General features: G+C 33.9%; 2 protein-coding genes across 2 annotated transcripts in view; both read left to right on the top strand.

Annotated features, from left to right (window-relative positions):
• The window catches only part of PHIP (PHIP subunit of CUL4-Ring ligase complex), a 104,875-nt gene that overhangs the window by 37,716 nt on the left and 43,738 nt on the right, over positions 1-23,421 (top strand). Inside the window, exons 8-17 of the mRNA XM_080934328.1 lie at positions 4,504-4,725; positions 5,005-5,105; positions 7,098-7,168; positions 7,963-8,063; positions 8,161-8,201; positions 9,248-9,346; positions 10,206-10,359; positions 10,877-11,011; positions 21,693-21,821; positions 23,127-23,352. Coding sequence (XP_080790454.1) covers positions 4,504-4,725; positions 5,005-5,105; positions 7,098-7,168; positions 7,963-8,063; positions 8,161-8,201; positions 9,248-9,346; positions 10,206-10,359; positions 10,877-11,011; positions 21,693-21,821; positions 23,127-23,352 — 1,279 coding nt within the window. The remainder of the gene's footprint in view (positions 1-4,503; positions 4,726-5,004; positions 5,106-7,097; positions 7,169-7,962; positions 8,064-8,160; positions 8,202-9,247; positions 9,347-10,205; positions 10,360-10,876; positions 11,012-21,692; positions 21,822-23,126; positions 23,353-23,421) is intronic.
• Positions 8,801-9,118, top strand: LOC308434131 (large ribosomal subunit protein eL42-like; the record flags this gene model as incomplete). Its single annotated transcript, XM_080934327.1, has 1 exon — positions 8,801-9,118. The coding sequence occupies one exon, from the start codon at positions 8,801-8,803 to the stop codon at positions 9,116-9,118; it is 318 nt and encodes a 105-aa protein (XP_080790453.1).

Below are 23,421 nucleotides of genomic sequence, written 5' to 3'. Positions count from 1 at the left end.
TCCCATGTTCCCAACCTTTGGTTTGTTTCCTTACTTGGGACCCTCTCTGCCCTCCCCCTCTGGGTTTTCATCTCACAGGTATTTTCCTCTCTTCCCCTTCATCCTTTTTTAAGAAGTAAAAGGAGGAGGCCAGAATATGGAGAATAAATGGAGAGTAGAATTAAATATAAAAAGGGAAAGGATAATGACAAGGGGAGAATAGTATTAGGAGGCAATGGAAGAATAAGAGATTACAATAAAAAAAAGTGTTAAGGCAGAACAGCAAAATACTGCTCAGGATTTGGCGTGTTTATTGAACTGTCTGTACCTGTGCTGCGTCTGTGTTAGACAGGTGTCCAGTGTGCACCTGCTTTGTCTCTATCTTGGTAGCTTTCCTTCTTTACCTACCAGGGGCCTTCACGTTGCAGTCTTAGAGTTGGCCTGGTTCTTGTACCCATTTGAGGCTCTCCAGATGAGATCATTACTGTTGGTGTGGTTATTTTATCTGGCAGATATTTCCAAGTCTTATCAGGAATATTGAAAGGGACCAAGCCCTGAGGCAGATCTGCCTTCATGCTTTTTCAAGAACTCCTGCCTGTTTACCATCTTCCTGGAGCGATGCAACGGTTTTTAGGCTCTGTAGCAATTAGGAATAGATGGATGGCTACAGAGGTTCACCCTCACTGTCCACAGGCTCAGGCCTCTCGAACTCTAGGGTTTCTCAGTTGGTGAGATCTGCTTTTAGCTAAGGGCAGGATATCTTTGCAGATGTACTTCCTGTCCTTTGACCAACCTCTTGCCACTTACACCCTTGGGTTTGGCACTGTCTACCCATTCTGACCACCATATCAGCTTCCCGTAACCTTTCTTTACTCAGGGTCTGAAGGAGACCACATTGCGACCTTCCAACCTTTATTTCAGGTTCTTACTTTAGCTGAGCCTTAGTGATAGGCTCTTCCTCAAGATGGTACCCAGTTGTTGCCATCACATCTAGGGAAACATGAGCTTTCTGTTCACTAGAGGAATCACTGCCTCATCAAAGTTGACTTTGAAGTGTGTAAGGTTGTGTGAGCTTGCCTTAGGATAGGGCTGCTTGCTCTTGGGAACAGAGTTCAGTCTTTCTTGTTCTGATTCTTTTTCATATATCTTAGCATATGCCATGTTGATACTGCTCCTTTTTACCATTTATTTAATATAATACCCCATGTGGTTTTAACATTTTCCTTTTGTAAGAGTCTAATGACTTACTCTGGCTTATAGTCAACCTCAGTATTATTTGTGATGCTGGAATTAGGCTTAAGGGAAAAAAGTTTGTTTAAATTCTGACCAACAGTTTGATGCATTTAAAGAATAGTTTTTAGTCAATTTTCAAGTCAGTCTCTACAGTTCTATAAAATATATGTGTAAGGTACTGAGGCAGTAGAACACTTGATGCATCGGATTTAATTCCTATTGAGTGTCACTGAATAAATAAAACACACTTATAGAGCATTATTTGTACTTTCAGTTTGGTGCCCCCCCCCGTCCCCCCATCTGTGTCTTTCTGCTTACTTGTATATTGGGTGTGTACCTGGTACCATGGAGCTTAGAAGGGTGTCAAATTCCTTAGAACTGGAGTTGAAAACCACCATGTGGATGCTTGGGACCCAAACCCTGTCCTCTACCAAAGTTCTAAGTGCTCTTAACTGCTGAGTTGTATCTCCAGCCCCCTATGCTTTTTTCAGTCTGCTATCCCCCACCCCCATAGGGTTTTATATAGCCTGAGCTAGCCTCAAACTTGGTATGTATCCAAGCATTAACCTTGAGCTTATTTTCTGTCTTAACATGTTGAGAAGAAGTGGCATCACACATAGTTAATTGTTCTATTTATTAAAAATTTTTCTGGGAGTGGGAGAGATGGTTTGATAGTTAAAAGCATTGGGTGCTCTTCTAGAGGATCTCAGTTTGATTTGCAGCACCTCCATGGTGTCTTAACTACCATTTCCAGGAAACTGGGTGCTCTTTTCTAGCCTGAGCTGACTCTATATGGATATGGTACACAAACATAGATGAATGCAACACCAGCACATTAAACACATGCTTTCTCAGTATTCTTTGTTCTTTTCTGGTTAATTAGTTTCTATGCTTGTATTTCTTATAGTCATTTTCTTAGAGGTAGTTGATTTTTTTTTCTTTCGAATTTTCTTTAAAATATATTAATCAAAAGTAACAGGTAAAATTTTCTTAGGATACTTAAGTGTTCTGTTTGAAATTCTGTCAGTAGTTCTGTGGGGGTAACAGTAGTTCTTTGAGTAGTATAGTAGAGAATATCTTAAGTAGATGATTAAAATTTTTCCTGTAATTTGAAAGAGAAGAAAGGTTAATTTGAATATTAAATACTTATATAAGGGGAAATACATATTAGTTTTATTATTGGTACTTTTTTGAATTGGGCAAAACAATAGTAAGTCTTTTTGTTAGATTTAATTTGTGAGAAGATTCTGGAGGGCTCACAAGTTGCCACTTATTTTTGCTAAAGCTGACATTTTTATCAAATAACTAGAAATGCTCATAGTGTTCATTAACATGAAAAACATGTGAAACAATTGTAATATAGTTTAAAGCAAACTCTTACTCAGATCCATATGAACACAGTGAGCATTACCAATATTTGGAAGCAGAATCAAATACAGATTTCAGTAAGTAGTTTTGATATTTTAGAGAAGATTTTTCCAGGTTCTTGGTGGACATACAAGTTCAGGTTGTTCAAGTTTCTTATATAAATTTGCATATGATTTCCATATAGCCTGTACCTCAGTTTCCGTGTACTTTAAATCATTTCTGCATTACTTAACAATAGCTACTGCAGTCCCAAGTACCTTGTAATTAGTTCCTGCTCTTGTTTATAGTGAAGAGGCTGCACATGTTTGTATACATGTATTTGTTCTGAATATGATTGTTAATTGAAGTAGATAATGAGGATGGTAACATTGTTTTGGAAGACAAAGGAATGGAGTGAATGAGAATTAAGAGAACTTAGTCACATTAGTCTTGTAAAGCCTTCTTAGCAAGAGCATTCAGTTTTTCCTTGTGGTATGTAATGGGATAGACTTTGTTTCTGCAAGTCAAAGGTTTGCCATTCTTACTTCACCTCCCACAGATGTCCAGGTTGAATTCCTATCCTTTATTCCTTCTTAATCTTTTCTAATCTTTCTCTTCTGATCTAATAACAACTTAGTTTACTTTTTACTATCTTTATTGTTTTAGTAACAAGCTAATTTTACCCTCCCTCCCTTTCTTAAACCAACTTTGACCTGATTTTTTTTTGTTTTTTTTTTTTTTTTTTTTGTTTTCTAGCCTCAGTAACTCTTAGGACAAAGTACTCTCTGGAAAATATATCTGGTTCTGGTACTCACTTGATGCCTATTATAGATGATCATTTCTTCATTTTCATACCATTACTTCATATTCTATATCATTATGCAGACAGCTTGCTACTTGGTAACTTTTCTTGTTTGGTACAGGATTCAGTCCCACAGCTAGCTTGTATTTAAGTGGGGACTGTTTTAGGTAGTGTTGGTAGAGTTTGAGTTACTACACATCTAACAAACTTGCAGTACTGTGTACCCTAACCCTAAGCCCTAACCATGAGACACAGGAACTTTGTACATTCTCTTCAGATAGAATAGTTTGGGTTTATTTAGTTTTGTGTTGTTTTTAGATTAGACTGGAAGATCTTAGAAGAATGATTACATGAAACTATAGTAAAATTAGATCCTATCCTGCCAGGCATTAATTTTGCAAGTATCTGTTTTCTATTTTAACTTAAAGTGGCAGAAATAACATGTGAACTCCTAAGGATCATTATATGTTGATTAATGACACAGTTTGTACTGTTTTAGATATTTAAGATTTTGGTATTTAAAAGATAAAAATAAAGCCCAGAAGTTCAGATTTGTTTGGAATGTGAAATTGTAATATTTATTTCAAGATGAAGAATTAATGACCAGACCTTTCCTTAACAATTTTTATTGAACTTAAGCTAAGCAGGTAATTTATATATGTTTACTAGTTTCAAAAACCAAGTCTTTTTCTGTGAATAGTGATTTTAGCTGATTTCATAAAATTTTAGCTGAGGGTCAGTGATAGTAAACTTGTTTGTTATACTTTCATCTTCTAATACCTTCCCCAGACTCCCCAGATGACTATGTACCATTGCAAAGCCATTATTAGGAGCCATGTTTGTGTTGCAGTTATGTTACATGTTATTTCTGCAGTAACTCCTGTTCCTTCATAAGATTGGAGGTAGTGGTGATTGTAGATAGTATGTGCACACCATTGATGAATGTGATTGTTACTACACAGCTCGTAATTGGTGAACAATTTAATACAAGAAGGAATTCAGAAGGAGGATAGTACTTAAGATTTACTAGTTTTCAGTGCCTAAAATGCATTCATTGATATGTGGAGATGACACTTTTTTTTATATATTTGAACTACTTTTTATAGGATTAATTCTATCGATGTTTCTATTCTAATTACAAGGGTTCTGATGATTGTCTTGTGAAAATCTGGGCCACAGACGATGGAAGATTGCTAGCTACTTTAAGAGGACATGCTGCTGAGATATCAGACATGGCTGTAAACTATGAGAATACCATGATAGCAGCTGGCAGTTGTGATAAAATGATACGTGTCTGGTGTCTTCGAACCTGTGCACCTTTAGCTGTTCTTCAGGGACATAGTGCATCCATTACATCACTTCAGGTAATCCTTTTACATTGTAGCAAACCTTTTTCTTTAAAGAATTTAATTAGATTTTATGATTTCACTTTTGTGGTGTAATATCTAAGGTTTAAAACAAAATATTTTTTATGGAATTGTAATAACTTGTAATGACATGGTAATCTTATCTTTGGTTAGCTTTGTGTCTCTGGTTACTATTAGCTTCGATTAGTTTGGTTTTTTTTTTTTTTTTAAAGAGGGTTTTGCTATTTGGATTGTCTTTGTTCTTGTAAACACTGTTTCCACATGATTGCTTTTCAGTTCTCACCATTGTGCAGTGGCTCAAAGAGATACCTGTCTTCTACTGGAGCGGATGGCACTGTCTGCTTTTGGCTTTGGGATGCTGGGACCCTCAAAATAAAGTCAGTCGCTAGTCTACTTCGTAAAATACGCGTGTTGAATGATTGGGAGTGTAAAAGATACCAAGTCAACAAAGGGAAATTTAATTTTTTTTCTTGAGTAAATAACAGAAATGTGCTTTGATTTTTTTTTTAAATTAATCCCTTTCATATTTATGCCTCACTGCTTTTTTTTTCCATGTACCATTTCTTTTTCCCTCATACTTTGATTTTTTTTATCTGTCTTAAGTCCAGTTGTTTCCTTAAAGGATATATGTTTTATTGCCAGGTCTTTCTGTATGCTTTATAATTTTGTCTCTGCTTAATTATTTTGTGCTGATAACATATTAGCATTGCAAATGCTATTTTTTCAGAACAAATTATATTACTGAGTCTTAAACCTTAGATTTGTTTTAGAAAACAGTTGGGGTTTTCATTGTGCTGCTGCGTTAAGACTTCACAGCATTTCACAGTCTGCCTTCACCTCTTAGTTCACACAAGTGGATGGTTCAGCTGCACGAGCTCTTATATTAATCATATATCATATATTTCAGTGCCAGGGAATCTGATGCCAAGTTCTGACCTTCACAAGCATAGGGCCTATACATACTTACAGAAGAACACTCACACAATGAAATAAATATATTTAAACAACATATTTTACAGTTTCAGCCTATCAAACTAGGGTGTCCTATTGATAAAGGGCATTGAAGTAAAGAAAGGTAAAATGTTTTTTCCATTTCTCAAAAATATGGTTCTAGTTAGTCTTTTGTTTTATGTGCATTTGTTTGAGATAGGTTTCAACTTGGAGCTCCTGTTGGTCTGAACCAAACATGTAACCCAGGCTCTCCTCAGCTCTGAGTAGTCACCTGTATCAGCTTCCCAAGGGCTAGGATTAAGAATCATTATTTGTATTATTTTTTTATTTAATCACAAACTGAAAAATCCTCTAATCTTTGTATTATGGATGGTTAAAGTTTTTGTTTCTCGTATCAAAAATAAACAAAAGTAGGAATTTAAATATAATTATCGCAGATTTATATGTACATTTGTTACATGCATGAGAATTCATACTTAATATCTATAATTTTATTTTTCAATGTAGTCGAAACATTAAACACACCAGCCTAAAACATCTGTAGCTGTAGCTAGGGTAAATGAAGCTGAATAAGAATTTTTTATGTGTATTTTAAGGAATTTTGTCATTGACATGATTCACATTGAGTTTATATTTGCTTTAGTATAGTATAAAGGATACATTGTGTTTTAGAAGAATTTATCTTGTTTCTCTATTAGAAGATGAACTAGAGCTAGGGAGATGCTCAGTGGGTAAAGTGCTTGCTATGTAAGCTTAGCTTAGAGCCTCATCACCCTGTCAAAGCTAGACACGGTTTGGGGCAGTGGCAGGTGGGTTGTGCTGGCCACCAAGTGAACTAAGGGATGTAGTGAACTAAAAATGAGGTGGAGTCATTGAGAAAGACACATGGTCAGCGTCTGGCCTCTACACACATGCATTCATGGGTTGCATACAGATTCATATGGCTTCCCCCATTCTCCTAACACATACATACTACATTAAACAGGAGGAAATGCTTAATTAACTATACCACATACTTATACCATACAAACCATAGATCTAACACCTATTTGGCCAATGTGACTTATATCTTTATATGCTGTTAGTCTACTATATGAAACTTGTTAAATTGTATTAAAGGTGGATATAATTTAATTTCTAGAGTGACAGTGACTTTAGAATTGTTCCATGAACTGATTGTATAACAAAATATCAATCAATCAATCAATCAATCAATCAATCAGTCAATCAGAATATACTATGGATTTTATCTCTAGAATTTTAGAAGGAGTGGTGATAAAGTTTTGATTTTGATGTTTTTAGTAAGATAGCCAGCTGTTACTCACTTATTTTGTTTTAAAGATCAATTTTTAGAAGGGATTATTTCTTATAACTCATTAGGATATTTTTAAGTGATTATTTATTTGATTCCATTATAGTCCAAGACCCACAAAATTTACAGAGCGTCCTCGGCCTGGAGTTCAGATGATCTGTTCTTCATTCAGTGCAGGTATGATTATTTACCATTTTAATTTTCAACTTAAAATTGTTCATTAGAAACCATATCTCAAAGAGATGGAATTATGAAAATATTTTCTGCTGGATTGAATATCATAGTGTCATACGTAAATGAGCTGCCAAGTGAATAAGCATGAAAATCAGATTAGAGAGCTGTACTCTCGTGGAATGCAGTGTATATAATCACAAGAATGTCGTTTCTCTAGGAGGGGGGAAACAATTGGTTTCAGACTTAAAGAATGAATCTTTATGCTTTCTCATTGAAAATAACGTATTTTAAAGTTGGTTTGTTTTCATGTAATTTGGAGACATTCTATAGACATCAGTGAAAATGTAAAAATACATGTGCGTGTGTTTTTCCGAGTCTCCTTTGCTCTAGCAGTGCTAAGACTCTAGTTCTGAAGAAGCTTATGCAGGAGCATTGTGAATGGTTGCCAGATGGCTTTATGATCTAAGCATTAAAAGTAAGGGGGCGTTTAGCAAAGGTACTTAACATCTTTCAGTGTGTCTAACAACTTCTTGCTTACTGCTCTCAGTATCAATAAATTGGCATACAAATTGAGAATTTAAAAAGGAATCCACATGCTCTGGTACATGACCTAAGTAAACATTGAGGGATACTGGTTATTGCAGAGTTTGTATAGGCAAGTCACAGAGGGAGTTGGAACTTAAAAGTACAATAGGACTTTGATAGGTTTGGGAGAGGATAAAAGACGACTCAACAAAGTCAATAGTCTATAGAAGTTGTCTTTTGCTTATAAAAACTGATGCTGTTGTTCTTCATAGGTGGAATGTTTTTGGCCACTGGAAGCACTGACCATATTATTAGAGTTTATTTTTTTGGATCAGGTCAGCCAGAGAAAATATCAGAATTGGAGTTTCATACCGTGAGTACTGGTGAAAGAACTAGATGGGTACAGTCTCGAGTGCACCAATAGTATTCAACGGATTTAACTTCTGTTTTGTTTTTTTCTGTTTGTACAGGACAAAGTTGACAGTATCCAGTTTTCCAACACCAGTAACAGGTAAAATATGTTCGTCTAACTTAATTGGAACTTGATAAAAGTAATTGTAGTAGTCAGATTTTAGATTGTGTAGAAGTTACTCAGAAATTGACACAGAATATAGTATTCTTCCATAATGACTTACATATAGTGTTAGGTATTTGGATACTTTCCTAAAATAGAAAAAAATTTTTTAATCTATACGTTTATCTTTTGTATCAGAAGAGAAACCTTTGATAAAAACTGAGACATATCACATTCTTTTTTAAAATAAATCACATTTTTAATAAAGCATTACTAGATTGTAAAAGGTGACTTTCTGTTATTATTCTCCTGTTCTTGTAAAAGAAAATAAAGTTACTTCTTGACACCTTGAAAAGAACAAATCAAGTTCTTTGATACTGAGGAACATCTTTTCTATCGAAAAATATTGCTTCTGTTTGTCAAGCGATTTTGAAGCATTTTGAGCATTATTTTTTTATCAGCCTATTCATGACCCATTAAAATGGTCTTAGAAGCTCATAGTTTTGGGAGTTCTTAGATTTATAGAGACTTTAGGGAACCATTTCTGCTGTATTAGAATACTTTGTGCTTTCTGAGCTGATAGTGCTCTTGCAAACATGGTGAACGTTCCTAAGACCCGCCGAACCTTCTGCAAGAAATGTGGGGAGCACCAACCCCACAAGGGTACACAGTACAAGAAGGGCAAGGATTCTCTGTCTGCCCAGGGAAAGCGGCGTTATGACAGGAAACAGAGTGGCTATGGTGGGCAGACTAAGCCCATTTTCTTCAAAAAGACTAAAACTACAAAGAAGAATGTGCTGAGACTGGAGTGCATTGAGCCCAACTGCAGATCTCAGAGGATGCTATTAAGAGATGCAAAACATTTTGAACTGGGAGGTGACAAGAAGAGAAAGGGCCCGGTGATCCAGTTCTGAGCTGATTTTATTATGAAGACAATTTTTAAAAAAGGAATACTTTGTAAATAAAGATATTCTTTAAAAAGATAATTTTGGGAGTAGTTCATTTTGATAGAACCTCTGATCCCCCTACCTTTCTTCTTACAGGTTTGTGAGTGGTAGTCGTGATGGGACAGCACGAATTTGGCAATTTAAAAGAAGGGAATGGAAAAGCATTTTGTTAGATATGGCTACTCGTCCAGCAGGGTAAGAGATTAAGCCTGAGATATGTAAGTTATTTAATATTATAGTGTTGCAGGTGGGAGTGACCTTTTCTTAAAAAGTTGTTTATCTTGTTAAAACGATTGGTTTTCTTCATTAATTAGAGGTGCTATTGAAGATGATCAGAGCTGATTTTTGTAAACTACTTCATTGCTTTCACTAATAAGGCCTGATGAGTTAAATTTTTAGTTCAGATTACTTAAGATGAAAATGTTTGCAGCCTTAGTATCTTAATTGTGTTCTATGCTTTTTCCCTTGGTTTTTTGTTTTTAAACTTTTAGTTAGAAATGGTTTTGGTTTCCATTCTTTCACCTTCTGGTGTTGGAATTATAGGCATGTGGTCCCATCCCTGTTTTTTTGAAATGCTGGGGTTCTATCCCAAGCTTTTATGCATGTCATTTGGGAAGTACCCTACCAACTAAGACCTTGCAAAAGGGTGAAGTCATTCCCTGGCTTCTTCAACCAAGAAAGATTATGAAGTATTTTGTATCTGTTGTGTTAGTTTTACTATTTATTCTGTCTACTTGTGTTTATGTGTAATTGTATCAGTGAATGAGAGAACAGAAAGGTGGGACATGAGCTACTACTGAACCATAAATAATTACAGGAATTTACTCCAGAGCTTCTCTTCTGGTGATACAGTCTAATGGCTGATAGATACAGAACTCTGGAAATCTTGGATTTTCTAAGTCTGTGCCTAAGCCCATGCTCTTGTGTCAGTTCAGCTGTTTTCAGTTACAGTGATAACATTCATGTTAACAAATATAAACAAATGACAGCAGATTTTATCTTTGTCTTGTATTTTAATAATTTCAGCATAAACAAATAAACTTGTCCTTTTCAGCCAAAATCTTCAAGGCATAGAAGACAAAATCACAAAAATGAAAGTAACTATGGTAGCTTGGGATCGCCATGACAACACAGTTATAACTGCAGTTAATAACATGACTCTGAAAGTTTGGAATTCCTACACTGGTCAACTGATTCATGTCCTAATGGTGAGAAACAAAACCCAAACTTTTTAGTACTGCTGAGGCCGACAGTAGAGTGTAGTCTAAAAAGCTAAAATAAGTAAAAAGTCTAAATAAGTATGGTTAAAGCCTCTGATTATTTTTAATACTTTGAGGCTGAATGTCTGATACAGTCTAAATAAAATAAAGTCCTAGAATGTAGTCTAAATAAAATAAAACAAAGCCAGTATGTTTAAAACCCTTGCTTCCTTGCATAACTAGACTTGATAGGTAACTGGAGATAATTTAAAAATACAAACAGGATTTGCTTGGAAATGCATCATAAATACTTGTGTGTGTTGTATAAGAATGCAATATTGTTTACTCTCACTATAAAGCCTAAGTAATGGACAGTGTTATTAACAGTCTATTATTATTTAAACATTGTAGAGTTGAAATTTTTCTCAGTTTAATAATTCTTAACTACTTGATTTCTAGAGCCATTTCAATTATCTTGTATAATTTTAAGTATTTATAAATGCTTTGTTACTTCAAAATATTTCAGGGTCATGAAGATGAGGTGTTTGTTCTTGAGCCACATCCATTTGATCCTAGAGTCCTCTTCTCTGCTGGTCATGATGGAAATGTGATAGTGTGGGATCTGGCAAGAGGAGTCAAAGTGCGATCTTATTTCAATATGGTAATTATATTTTTTATTTAATACCTGTTAATGATTTGGGATATTTTTGACAGAAGGGCTCTGCATATCACAAGCGAAATCCATTTTAACTTCATGCCTTATTATGACTTCAAATGTCTATCAGTAAGGAATTACTTGTTCTGAATATTTATTGAGATATTAAAAAAAAAAACAGTTGTTTTTATTGTAGTGCCTTTGTATTGTGATAAGTGGCTTACTTTTACTTGGTTGTTTAGCAGTGAAACTTTGACTAGTAAGTCATGTCAATGAAGCCACAGGGAAGAAAATGTCTCTATGCTGCAGTCTTGTTGGCACTCTTTTGTTAGTTTTGTTCCATAGGACATAGTTTGAGTACATCAGCTTCAAAACTGAAGTCAAGGAATTAGCGGGTCCTTAACTTCATTGAAATTGAGAACATATTAACTGTTTGCTTTGGCTTGATGCCTTTTGCCTCCACTCTGTGTCCTTACGTTCTTTTGGCATATTTTTGTTGAACATTTGAGTTGGCATTGGTTTGACTACATACACAGCTTATTAAGCATTATCTTCACTCCTCTTTGATCAGTGTATGAAATAAAAGGGTCCTTAAATATTCCACTATATTGTCACATTAAAAAAAATACTTCCTCTTATTTGGGTTTCCATTCAACAGCAAGAGGAAAGAAAACAACATTCTTTTTTCTTTACTGGTTTACTTTTGTAAAACAGAAAACTTCAATAAATCTTAAGATGGTACAATTAGCAAATTAACAGAAAAATTAGAAGTATTTTGTAAGTTCAGTCATTTTCAGGCTGAGAATATAGTCTGGTGGTAGTACTTGCTCAGTGTATGCAAGGCCTTTAGTTTTTGGTTTTTGAGGCCACACATGCATTTCAATCCCTGGAAGCCATTTGTGAGACTTAAGTGCTTGTGAAGAGTTTTAATGACACTGAGTGGTGTTCTGGATTGATTATAAGAATAAAAAGTTTTGTTAGTGAAGTGATAAACTTTGGTCTTTGCTATGGATGGGGTGTAATGCACATAAGGTAAGAAATGAGAATTGTATATTTCCCATTTTTATGAAAGATGATTACATGAGTTAGATGTTAGTGATGAATGGATTTCCTTTGTGATGTAGAGTTTTTTTTTAATTTAAGCAAATTTACAAATGCAGTAAAGCTTTTTTTTTTTCTTGTCTATCTTCATATTTCTGGAATGCTCTTTTCTCTGCTGAGTAAGGAAGTTGGTTATTTCTAGTTGATACTTAATTGTGACTGTGTGCACTAGTGGCTTCACTTAGCAGTTTACATCTCAAAAGAACATTCTCACACTGCTATAGAAATGAAGAGTAATTTTTAGTCAGTTAAGCACTATTTTGAATTTTCTCTCATCAGGTAAGTTTGGAACCAAACATTCTACTATTTCTGAAGACCTAAAAATTACATTACTTTTAGCTTTATTGATATTCTGGTATAAATTTGGTATATAACCAAATACTTCACTGTAAAAATTCCTAATTTGTATCAGAATTCTTTTTGAGTCATTGTGTGGTAGGTACCCCACACTTTGAAGATAGAATCAGAAGGATCAAGGGTTGAAGCTCCTTTTTGGTTACATAGGAAGTTCCAGGCCAGCTTGGATTATGTGAGGTCACAATTTTTAACATGAGCAAAGAAAAGGAAATAATTTTGTTTTATTTAAGATTTTTCTGTTCTTTTACGTACAATAAATAGTAAAACCTTTAAAGACTGACTTAATTTTTTGTTGTAATCATTACTATCTTCAAATTGAGAAAGCCAAACTAAAATAAATAAAATAATTATTGTTGATACAGAAAAGTTTTAGTATGCTCTACCTTTTTCACTAAAAACAAGTTACAACCTTTATTTTTTTAATGGTTTTAGTTGTTTTAATTTTAAAATGATTTTTAATAGATTTCAATGTACTTACCAAACTCTACAAAATTGTATCTTTATGAATATGTTTTATAACAAGGGTAATTTTTATTTCTGGTTTGATGGCCAAAGTGTTCATTACAAAACTAAAGTGCCAGCTTTACTTTGGTTACAGAGTGTAAAGTTTTCATGTAGCTGAGAAATTTTTAGTAACACTGTATAGCTGCTACCAGTTAGACCCAGTTAGTGATGGGTGCAGATATAACAACTGCACAGTGATATAATTCTGAGTGGCTCTTCTGTGGTCTTTGTGACTGCCATACTTTTTCTCCCCTGTTTACTACATTACCTTTTTTTTCCTTTGTTTTTAAATGGGCATATGGCAGAAAACCATCCAGTACTGTTATTAAGAAATTAAAAACAACTTTAGGATGACATAGAAGCGGATGGTCTCTCTTACTGGTCATTGTTTAGCTGCAGCTTCAGGTTAGCTGTTTGGTTTCCTGTAAGTAATCGGAGCTATTAAGTACCACGAAGCTTTGATGGATCCAAAGGCAATCTCTAATATGTTGTGCTTCTCATCCTAGTTCACAGTTGAAATTAGCAAATATTTTTGAGCATTATTTGGAATGTCTAGTCATTTTTTTTGTAATTTAAGAACGAATAATCCTCAATATTTCAACTTATCCTCAGAATCTGTGAATGCTTATATAAGTACATTTTGAGGAATTTTAAAAATTAAAGCTTATAAAATGAGTAAGTAAATTCACCATTGGGCTAACAGCCAGAAAACAGGAAAGTATGGCTTTAAAAGAGTAAATTCTTAAAGTATGTATGAGAACTTAAAAATGTATGTTTAGGACTGAGGCTACATTCTCAAGTGCTGAAGTAAATGGTAACCTAATGGTGTGGGTTCAGTCCAGACACTGTAGCACCCTCCACCCCGCCCCAGTACATTAGTCTCTGGTTTATGAATAAGCAGATTCATGCCTAAACTTGTAGTTTTGAAAGATAATAGAATTAATCTATAATTCAGTTTTAAGAGGGATTACTCATCATTTACTATACTTTATCAATTAGGAAAATTAGAATTCTGTTCTTACAAATTTAAGTAATTAAAATCCTGTATTAGTATTTTTTTATCTGAAAAGTTAAATTTTTTAATGCATGTGAGATATAGTTATTATATTATAATAGAACTTAAATAGGTATATCAAAAGACAATATTTTAATAAACAGCAATAGTAAGTGTTTTCTGTATTAAACTAAGACCTTTTTAAAAAGAAGTTCTTTGGCTTTGTTTCCCGACTATTTAAATTTTTAAACAAAAAAGGTTTGCTATTGAGAATAAAGTTTCTTTTATGCTTAAATAATTTCTAATTGATTTCATTTCAAAGTCCTATAACTGAATGCTTGCTAATAGTATTTCAGAAAAAAAGTGTGAGGTAACTTGTCTTTCTTGCTGCTCCTCTTTGCAGAGGACCTGAATGATACAAACATTTAGGAGGCAGGCTCTAGTGTGCTTGTGTTTAACTGAGAATACAGTTAGTGATACGCCTGGGAAGGCTGACACACTCTTCTTAGCTCCTGCTCTGCTGTCTCATCGCATTTGGGGAAAACAGCCTTGATTCCTCTCTTTCCCTCACAGCTCTCCCCATTCCCTCTGTCTCTTCTTCTTCTAGGAAGAATGAAACTAAAGAGATTATTGTAGAGAAATTAACACAGTGAGACATCGTTTCATAAAAGAATACCGAGTTTCTAGACCTTGTACTTTATTCAAACCATGTTAGTACTTGGTTTCAAGTTGGATAGCCCTTGCATAACCTAAGTAACCAAGGAAAGTGCTATGTATTTGCTTAATTTATGAAGCACATAGTGTATATTTTGTATAGTTTAGCAAGCCTATTTATTTTGCTTGGCATGGGTATGAGGAAAATACCATTACAGTTTTGTTTTAATGAAAATTTTGTGAAACTACAGTGATAAATGCCAGTTAAATGCTAAAGACAGATTGTTTATAGAAATAGATGATGTGTGCTGTATACATTGCATACTAAAATTTATGGCATTATGTCATTCCCAGTCCTAAAAATATAAAGTAGGTTTGAAGTTCTCTAAAAGTTTAAATGTTGCATTTAAATATTGGATCTTCCCCCATTAAATTGCCATAGTGTATAACTAGAATTAACAAATTTATAAATGGATTATAATTTTAAAGATTAAAGGTCTTCATTTCTATACTTCATAGTACTTAGTATTAAAACACAGGCTATATAAGCAGTGCATATAGTAAGTACTAACGTGACGGTGCTCACAGTAGTGCCTGCAGACCATGTGTTAGCTTTTCCTTATGTCTTTGTTGCTCTTGCTCTATCTCCTTTGCCTTTCATGCCTTTGTAGTCCTCAGTGGTTTTTGCTTCATATTTTTCTATTTTTGTTAGGATATTCAAAACTGTACATTGTTGCTTCTTACCTGGTTTTGCTTTTAATTGGAAAAAAAAATATAATATGTCTCATTAGCAAATGTTTTTTGTTTTTTACTGAGTTTGATAATCTGCTTTGCTTTTGTTGTTTCATGGATAAATTTCAAATAAGTTTTTATTTAATGAAGTTTTCTTTAATTTTATAATTGTTCTCTTAACTTTTCTTTACTTAAGAGGCTTTAAAAAATGTTCCAGTGTCCACTAATCCAGAACAATGTATTTCTCCTCGCAACATTTCAAAGGAGTAGCGGCTGCCAATAAACCACTCAGAATTTTTGCCAATGCATACTTCTGACGTTAGCATGTTCTCAGTGTGACCTTGTTTGAGGTAATCGTAGTTGTATGTATTTAGGAAAGAGAAAGACTGAAGATTGTGTTAGCACTTGGGGAGTAAGTCTGCTCAGCACCCGTTTTGTTCTCTATTTCTTCTTACTTATAAGGTAGTATCACATATCTACAGTCTCTTTGTTTAAAATATCCTGACTGCTTATAGTCTTTGTTTCGTTGTCTCTGAGTAAAGAATTACCTTCACTTTTCTTAGTATATAGAACTATTATTATTTTCAAGTTTCCTGAGTTCTTTAGATTCTCTTTCATCTTTGTCGTGGTACAAAATTTGAATCATGCTTTTTCAACTTACATAGTATTTTTTTTTTTGGACGATTAACTAACCATTATTTAAAGGCATTTGAAATTTGATAATTTATAAGGCAAAGTAGATATACTTTATGTATAGGAGATAATGAAATTGAATGCATCATTATTACCAAATCACAATGTGTTTTGTGATTATAAAACTGTATTTTGTGATTATAAAACATCAGCATCCAAAAATGAGAAAGACATGACAGTCTTTAACAGTCAGCTTGAAGAACTAAAACAGGCTTGAATTGACAAATATTGGTGTCAAATAGAAGCATGACAAATTAGAATAAACAGTTGCTGTATCTTAATACACCGTCAGTCAATTCAGGCTGGATGGTCCAAATTTGCTTGCTTGTTTGTTTGTTTTAAGAAATTGGGTTGAAATTCTATGTGATAAGTCAGTCAGAAAGAATCAAATTATTTAAGAGAAACAGTATAAACAAAATAAGTTGATAAAATGTAGGAAGATTTTAACGGATTATAATATGTAGTGAGGTAAAGACACAAGCTGAGGGAGATTCACAGTAGTCTTAATGTGATCTTGAGGATGGAAATAGTGAAATATTGTCCTGGTTTTCTTAACTATAGCCTAAAAGCCAAGGCAATAATAGTTTTGTCGCTTAGAGGTTGTATTTCAAGTATAAAATTATGTATGTTTAGGAAGGACTGTTTTAGTTATTTAAAGATGAAAATCATGGGCAGGTAGTTGAAAATTTATAAATGAAAAAAATTATATGTAAAACTTGTATTCTGTCTGATATAGGGCTGGCCAATGACGGGGAATAAAGATTCATTACACGTATTGAGATAGTTAAGCCCCAGTTACTCTGACAGTAATGGCATTGTTAATTGAAGTTCAAGAGGGTAAAAAGAACAGTTTATGTTTATTTTTTATGGTGGACTTTCTGCTATGTACATGTCCAGCTAGCATTTGGAGATACTAACTAGAGGCTCTAGAATTCAGAACTGAAAAGCTAGAGTTGTGCCATCTGGAATGGTTTCTTCATTGAGGTAGAGGGTAGTATAGAAAGGTTAGAAGTAAACTTTCAGAAACTCTGTTTGGCAGAGAAAAGAAAAGAAATCCAAAGAGCTTTGGTATTTTTGACAGCCACTATTTCATTTTCAGATGGTTGGGAGGGGAATAATTTCCCACAGAATTCCATTACATTTGGAGCTTACTTAATTTACTTTTATAATATTTTTATTTTGATAAAGATCTAAAGCTGATTCTTTAAAATCATTCTTGTATAATACTTGTTTTCTGTAGGAGTTTGACTCACTAGTTTATCCTCCAGCAGGGATGACAGTTTTGTCTTAGATAAAGAGCTTCTTTTAAATAGGTATCTTTTGAAATAGCTCTTTTTTTGTCTGTGTGTGTAGTGCTTGTAGCATAAATTAAGGACATTTCAATATTAAAATTAGCAAATCTTTTAAGGTTCTTTGAAGGTTACTACACGACTAGAATATGGAGAATGGTAACAGATGATTCTTGTTTCAACTGTAGGAAGATATTGTATGATTAGTATATTGGATAATTTTTTAAAAACTGATCTTTATAGTGAAAAGTGTGTGTAAGTGTGTGTGTGGGGGGGGGTTGAGTAGATGTAACTTTGTGGAGTTGATTCTTAATCTTTTACAAGGCTTATTTCCGGATTGAACTCTGGTCATTAGGCTTGACATAAAGCCCCCTTTCCCCACTGACCCATCTCACTGAATAGTTTGTATTCTTTTTTCTTTTTTTACTTTTCCTAGTATTGCTTAACTCCACTGGAGCTTTATATACAAAGGATGTTTAAGGATCAACATACTCTGCTATTGATTTTTAGGCTATATGTCTGTCTTAAGTAGTTATTGGAATGTTTTCTAGCTCAGTGCTTCCTTCCAGCTGAATGGGATATTTAAAGAATGAAAAAATTAAATAAAAGATGAGACCAACAAAGAGGCATTGGATAGAGAATTGACATACTTCTTTAACACAGTGATTTTGTATAATCTTATTTCCCATCTTAATCTTTGTGTTTCTTTTGAGGTCTTCTTGAAGTACCCAAATTTCATTCCTGTCAGTCTAGCCAATTGACGTAGTTACAATTTTAGGCTCTATTTTGGTGGTTTTGATATTAATCAAATTCCCATTTATCTAGGTCTTTGAATAATTCTTTAGGAACATCATGATAAAGAACTGAGTAGATTCTTAATGGCTGTTTCAGTGCTCTTCATTCTTACACTTCCAGGATATGTGTATTTGCTTATTACTAGCAGATTTCTTGGGCTTCACCTCTCCTAACAAGAATAGAGCACTCATTTCCTAAAAATACTTCCAGGACTTAGTCACAGAGAATTGTCTAATGAGGGATACTGTTAATATCTTCACCTTCTATTTTAAAAAGTAGAATATAGTAATTGCTGAATATTACTTTTTTACTGCCTCCATTTGAAATTGTTGCAATTTTTGGCTAATACTATTTTATTAATTATCTTAGCTATTGATTACTGTTGTTCAGTGTAGATGGGTTTTGTTATATGGTCTTTATATATGTCCCAAAAGTGTATAATAGACATAGTAGAGGAATAGTTCATCTAGAGGAATTTTTACTTTAAAATTTTGTTATTATTTGTTTTGTGTGACTATTTTATTATAATAAAAAGTAAATCATGCATTATTAAATTTAATGTTGAACTTTGACCTCATATTTGTTATACACATATTTTTATACAATAAGTTTTTTTTTTTTGTTTTTTAAGTAAGATTAGTGGCTTCCTAAGTACAAATGAATGTTTAAAGTCTTAAAAATCCCTTGATTTAAAAGACAAAATTCTTTTCAGAGAGAATTACTTTTCTCTGGTTGACTTTGTCAGTCATAATATACATTATAAAAACAGAGTCAAGTAGAGTAGTCAGTCTCTTAGTTCCTTTTCTTTTGTTGTGATTAAAGACCTTGACATAGGCAACTTAAAGAAGAAAGTGGTTAATGGTGGCTTGGATTTTCAAAAACTTAGTTAATAGCCATCATAGTAGGAGCTTGGCTGCAGGCATGATGCCGGAACAGAAGGTAAAAGCTTACATATGATCCACAAACACAAGGCAGAGAGTGAGACACCCCACAGTGACATACCTCCAAAAGGCCAACATCTAATCACTTTCAAACAGTTCTGTCTGGGTACCACGTATTCAAACACAGAGCCTGTAGGTATCCTTCTGATTTAGATTACCATGCTCCATTTTCTGGACACTATAAACATGTTTCCACATCATAATACACATTTATTTAGTTCAACTTGAGAACCCCAGTGTCTCTCAGTTTAAAGGCTGTTTAAAAGCCCAAAGTCTCATGAGACTCAAGATGCACTCTAAAATTAACATCAAATTGTATAATATGGCACGAAATATACATTACCATTCCAAAAGAAGGAATCAGGGCATAGTGAGGAAACACTGGACCAAAGTAAGACCCAAACCAAGCAGGGCAAGTTCCAAATTTTATAGTTCCATGTCTCTCATATTCATGGACTTAGGTGGTTCTGTTCCTGACTGTAATACACTTCTCCCTCTTGGGCTAGTGTAAACTCCCTGTTTGTAGCTCCCCTTGGCAGATAACTGCTCTGTCATCTGTGGGTGTCTAACTTAATCCATATTACAGCTTCTCACATCAGGCTGTCCAGGGCTTCCTGTAGTAACCACTTTGCCAAGTGCCTGGCCTCAATGACTTCTGAGTCTATGTTACATAGGACGCAGAGATAGTGTATGGTTGTTGTTTTGGAGTTTTATAATTTCTATTTCACCAAAAAATTTCTTTTGGAAATCTCCTGTCTTTATGAACACACTGATAGATAGCATGTGTGAGAAGTTGAGTACCCTCACACAAGCACATGGTTTCTAAGATAGGAAGGATGCCATGCTCAAAAAGCTCTGTCAAGTTTCCTTTGTCATTGCTGAGTGTAGGTACTGTCACACCTCTTCCTCAATACTTTTACAGCTTAAAACTATAAATGTGAACTATACTTTTCTATAAGTATAGTTCTAGAAGCATTTATTAAGTCTTTTTCCCCATGGAAAATTTGAGTGAATTGGGGACTAACACATCTTAAGTCATGACCCAGACACTTTCCTGAAGTTTTGATGTAAAATTCTTTCAGAGATAATTTTTTTTTTTTTTTTTTTTTGGTTCACGTGATTAGTTACTTGTAGCTAAAAAAGTATAGCTTTTATAAAAGTAATGGACGTTTGTACTTACAGTCTTAGTTCTGGCATATGCTCTTTGGCTAATGTTCTAAACTACTACGGAGAACATAGTTCTTTTCTTTGATTTTTTGAGCTGTTTTGAAGTGGTCCCTTCCTCTGCTATCTTACTTTCAAGTTTCTTTATACTCAAGAAATTATCCTAGCTTATTAATGATTCATTTCCTTTACCTGGTAAGTTCTTTACATATTAGCATTAGAAAAGCTTCCTTGTTTTCTTTAATAATTTTGAGGAAAACTGCTTTCTTTCTTAAATCAGCATCTGGTATATCAATAAATATTATATAAACTTTTTTGTTTTAACTTCAGTGATCCAAAGGCAAGGTTAGTTGTCTTTTTGAGGTCATCCTGTCTGCCGAAGTTTAGAGCGGTGTTTCTCTTTGCATTGAAGTACTTATTTTTCTTGAGAGATTAGTGACTCTTCTGCATTTTAATTCCTGTGTTTCCTGAACATCTGCTCTTCTGCCAGATTTTTAATACTCAAAAATTACTACTTCTTTCTTTCCAAGCATTTCCTAGGGTGTAACCAGTTAAGTTCAGTTTGTTCTAGATCAGTGGATACCGGAACAGAAAGGAGGTATTTCTTACCTGATAATGTGTGTGTTCCGATTCTGCTAATCCAGAAATCCAATCACAGTTGTTGAAAATCATCCTTAGTTATTATTTGTTTGGGAGTCAACTCCCTATTTTAGATGTTTCTGAAATTCAGTCCCTAGATGTGCTTTAGATAGGGTAGAATTTTTACCTCTTTCAGAACACTGCTAAAGAAGTATTCAACTGGAACATAGTCTGAAGAAGCACTGAGAGCAAAAAAATCAGAGTGGTGATTGGCCACCTCTGTTTGATTGACAGGTTGCAGGGAGAAACCCATTCGTTCTGGATTAATGGAACTGGAAAACAGAAAACAATTATCAGGTAAAAAAACCCTTTTCTTTAACCTTTAAAATTCACCATTAAAAGATGATTCAGATCAACAGGGAATTTGTTTTTTAAACCAAAAAGAATAAAAATTAGAATCTTGTAAGGAGTGATTTCTTGCTACAACTTCTGAGTGTTACAGAAAAAGAAAAAATGCTACCTTTGCTCCATGTTTTTAGCCTTTACAGAAAGGGCAGGAATGGATGGAAATAGACGGAATGTATGGTTCAGTTATCTTTTAATCTGGGTAGATTCTTTGGGTGGGAGGAGACATCTGTGTATTTTTATTTTCTGAATTGTGTCTGGTCTGTGACTGGGTTCTTGGTTTTTTTAACATTGTTAATTTGGCATTTTTTAATGAATTTTCACAAATTATATTGTACTCTGCTTATTATATTTAATCTTCCCTTTATCAGGATGTTTGTATACTTTTAAATCTTTCCATTACAAAATTCTAGTAACAATAGTACCAGTTCTTTATATTTTAATGGCAGGTTTTTGATTTCTGGTTAAATATGTTTCAGATTGAAGGCCAAGGACATGGTGCAGTGTTTGACTGCAAATGTTCCCCTGATGGTCAGCACTTTGCATGTACAGACTCTCATGGACATCTTTTAATTTTTGGTTTTGGGTCCAGTAGCAAGTATGACAAGGTAGTGTATGATAAATATACATTATTTTCCTGTTTCTTAAATACATGGGTGTCTGGGGTTATTATGTTTTTCCCTATGAGTGGGTGAGTATCCATATTGTTAAAAGTAGAAAGCTTGGGGCTAGAGAGATGCTCAGTGGTTAAGAGTACTTGCTGCTCTTTGATAAGATCAGATTTTGGTTCCCAGCACCCATGGCAGGCAAGTCAAAACAATAAATAATTCTTGTTTCAGGGGGTTTGATGCCTCCTGCTTCTGTGAACATGTGCGCTCACGTGTGCATATACATATGCAGACAGATAGACAGACACACACACTTAAAAATGATTTTTAAAATCAGCTCAAGGAATCCTATCTTAAAATACTCTTAGAAAGCAGTGTAAGGAAAACATGTATAAAGTCTTATCTGTAATTAAATTGTAATTAGTTCAGAAGGAGCAGCCTTTTACAACCTAGATTCAAGTTTGTAACTTGTGATAAATTACCTTGAATAGAAGTTGATACCCATAAAAGGGTATTTCAAATTATGTGAAATGTTGTATTTATACAGGTAATACACATTTATGTAGAGTAAAATACCTTAGCTTTCATGTGATTCTTGAAATGTGTGACCTGCTAAAGTTTTGTTACTAAAGATTATTTAGGATTAGTGTTTAAAATAATTAGATGGCTTTTATTTGTAGTAGAATGAATGAATAATTTATAATTTAACATATTGAAAATTAACCAAAGAAAATTTGGAGTTGTTACATTAGGATTCATTTCATAATAATTTTACATTATTACAAGTACTCTAGAGACAATGCTTTCCTTTGTTCTTTTAATTTTTGTTAATATTTCATAAATCTGGAGGTTTGGAGTATAGCTCAGTGTTAAATCACATGTTTGGAATGTTTAGGATTCTGTGTTCAATCCCCTTCAAATACAACAAACCCAATCATGTAAAATACTGTACTATCTGAAAGTAAAGTAACTTTGAATGTTCTATGCCTAGATGTAATTTTACTTACCATTTACATTGAAACTTTTACAGAGAAAACTTAAAAGCAGCAGGTTTTCACATGACAGGCAATGAAGAAAATTTAGTGATATGCTTAAAATTAATTGAGTAGAAGATTCTTTGGTTCCTTGAGTCTTTTTAATTCTGGCCATTAAACACATAATGGATGTTCAAACTGAATCCTAGTCTCATACTGTTCTTTAAGTAAATGTACCATATTTTGTGGAGTAGTGTTTGGCTTTAGTTTGAATTTTTCGTGATAAATTTTACTTTTCCAGTATTTTATGGACTTTTTTTTTTTTAAACAGATAGCAGATCAGATGTTTTTTCACAGTGATTATCGGCCCCTTATCCGTGATGCCAACAATTTTGTATTAGATGAGCAGACGCAGCAGGCACCTCATCTCATGCCTCCACCTTTTCTGGTTGATGTTGATGGAAATCCTCATCCATCAAAGTACCAGCGATTAGTTCCTGGTCGTGAAAACTGCAGGGAGGAGCAGCTCATCCCTCAAATGGGAGTAACTTCTTCAGGTAGGCCTTGATTTTCATAAAAGTCAAGCTTATCACAGATTCTAAAACTTGTTTACATTTTTGCTTTGA

The sequence above is a fragment of the Micromys minutus genome, assembly GCF_963924665.1.
Source record: "Micromys minutus genome assembly, chromosome: 21".
In the NCBI taxonomy this organism is placed as follows: Eukaryota; Metazoa; Chordata; class Mammalia; order Rodentia; family Muridae; genus Micromys; species Micromys minutus.
Note: the sequence above shows the minus strand (reverse complement) of the source record. Positions and strands in the feature narration are given on the sequence as shown.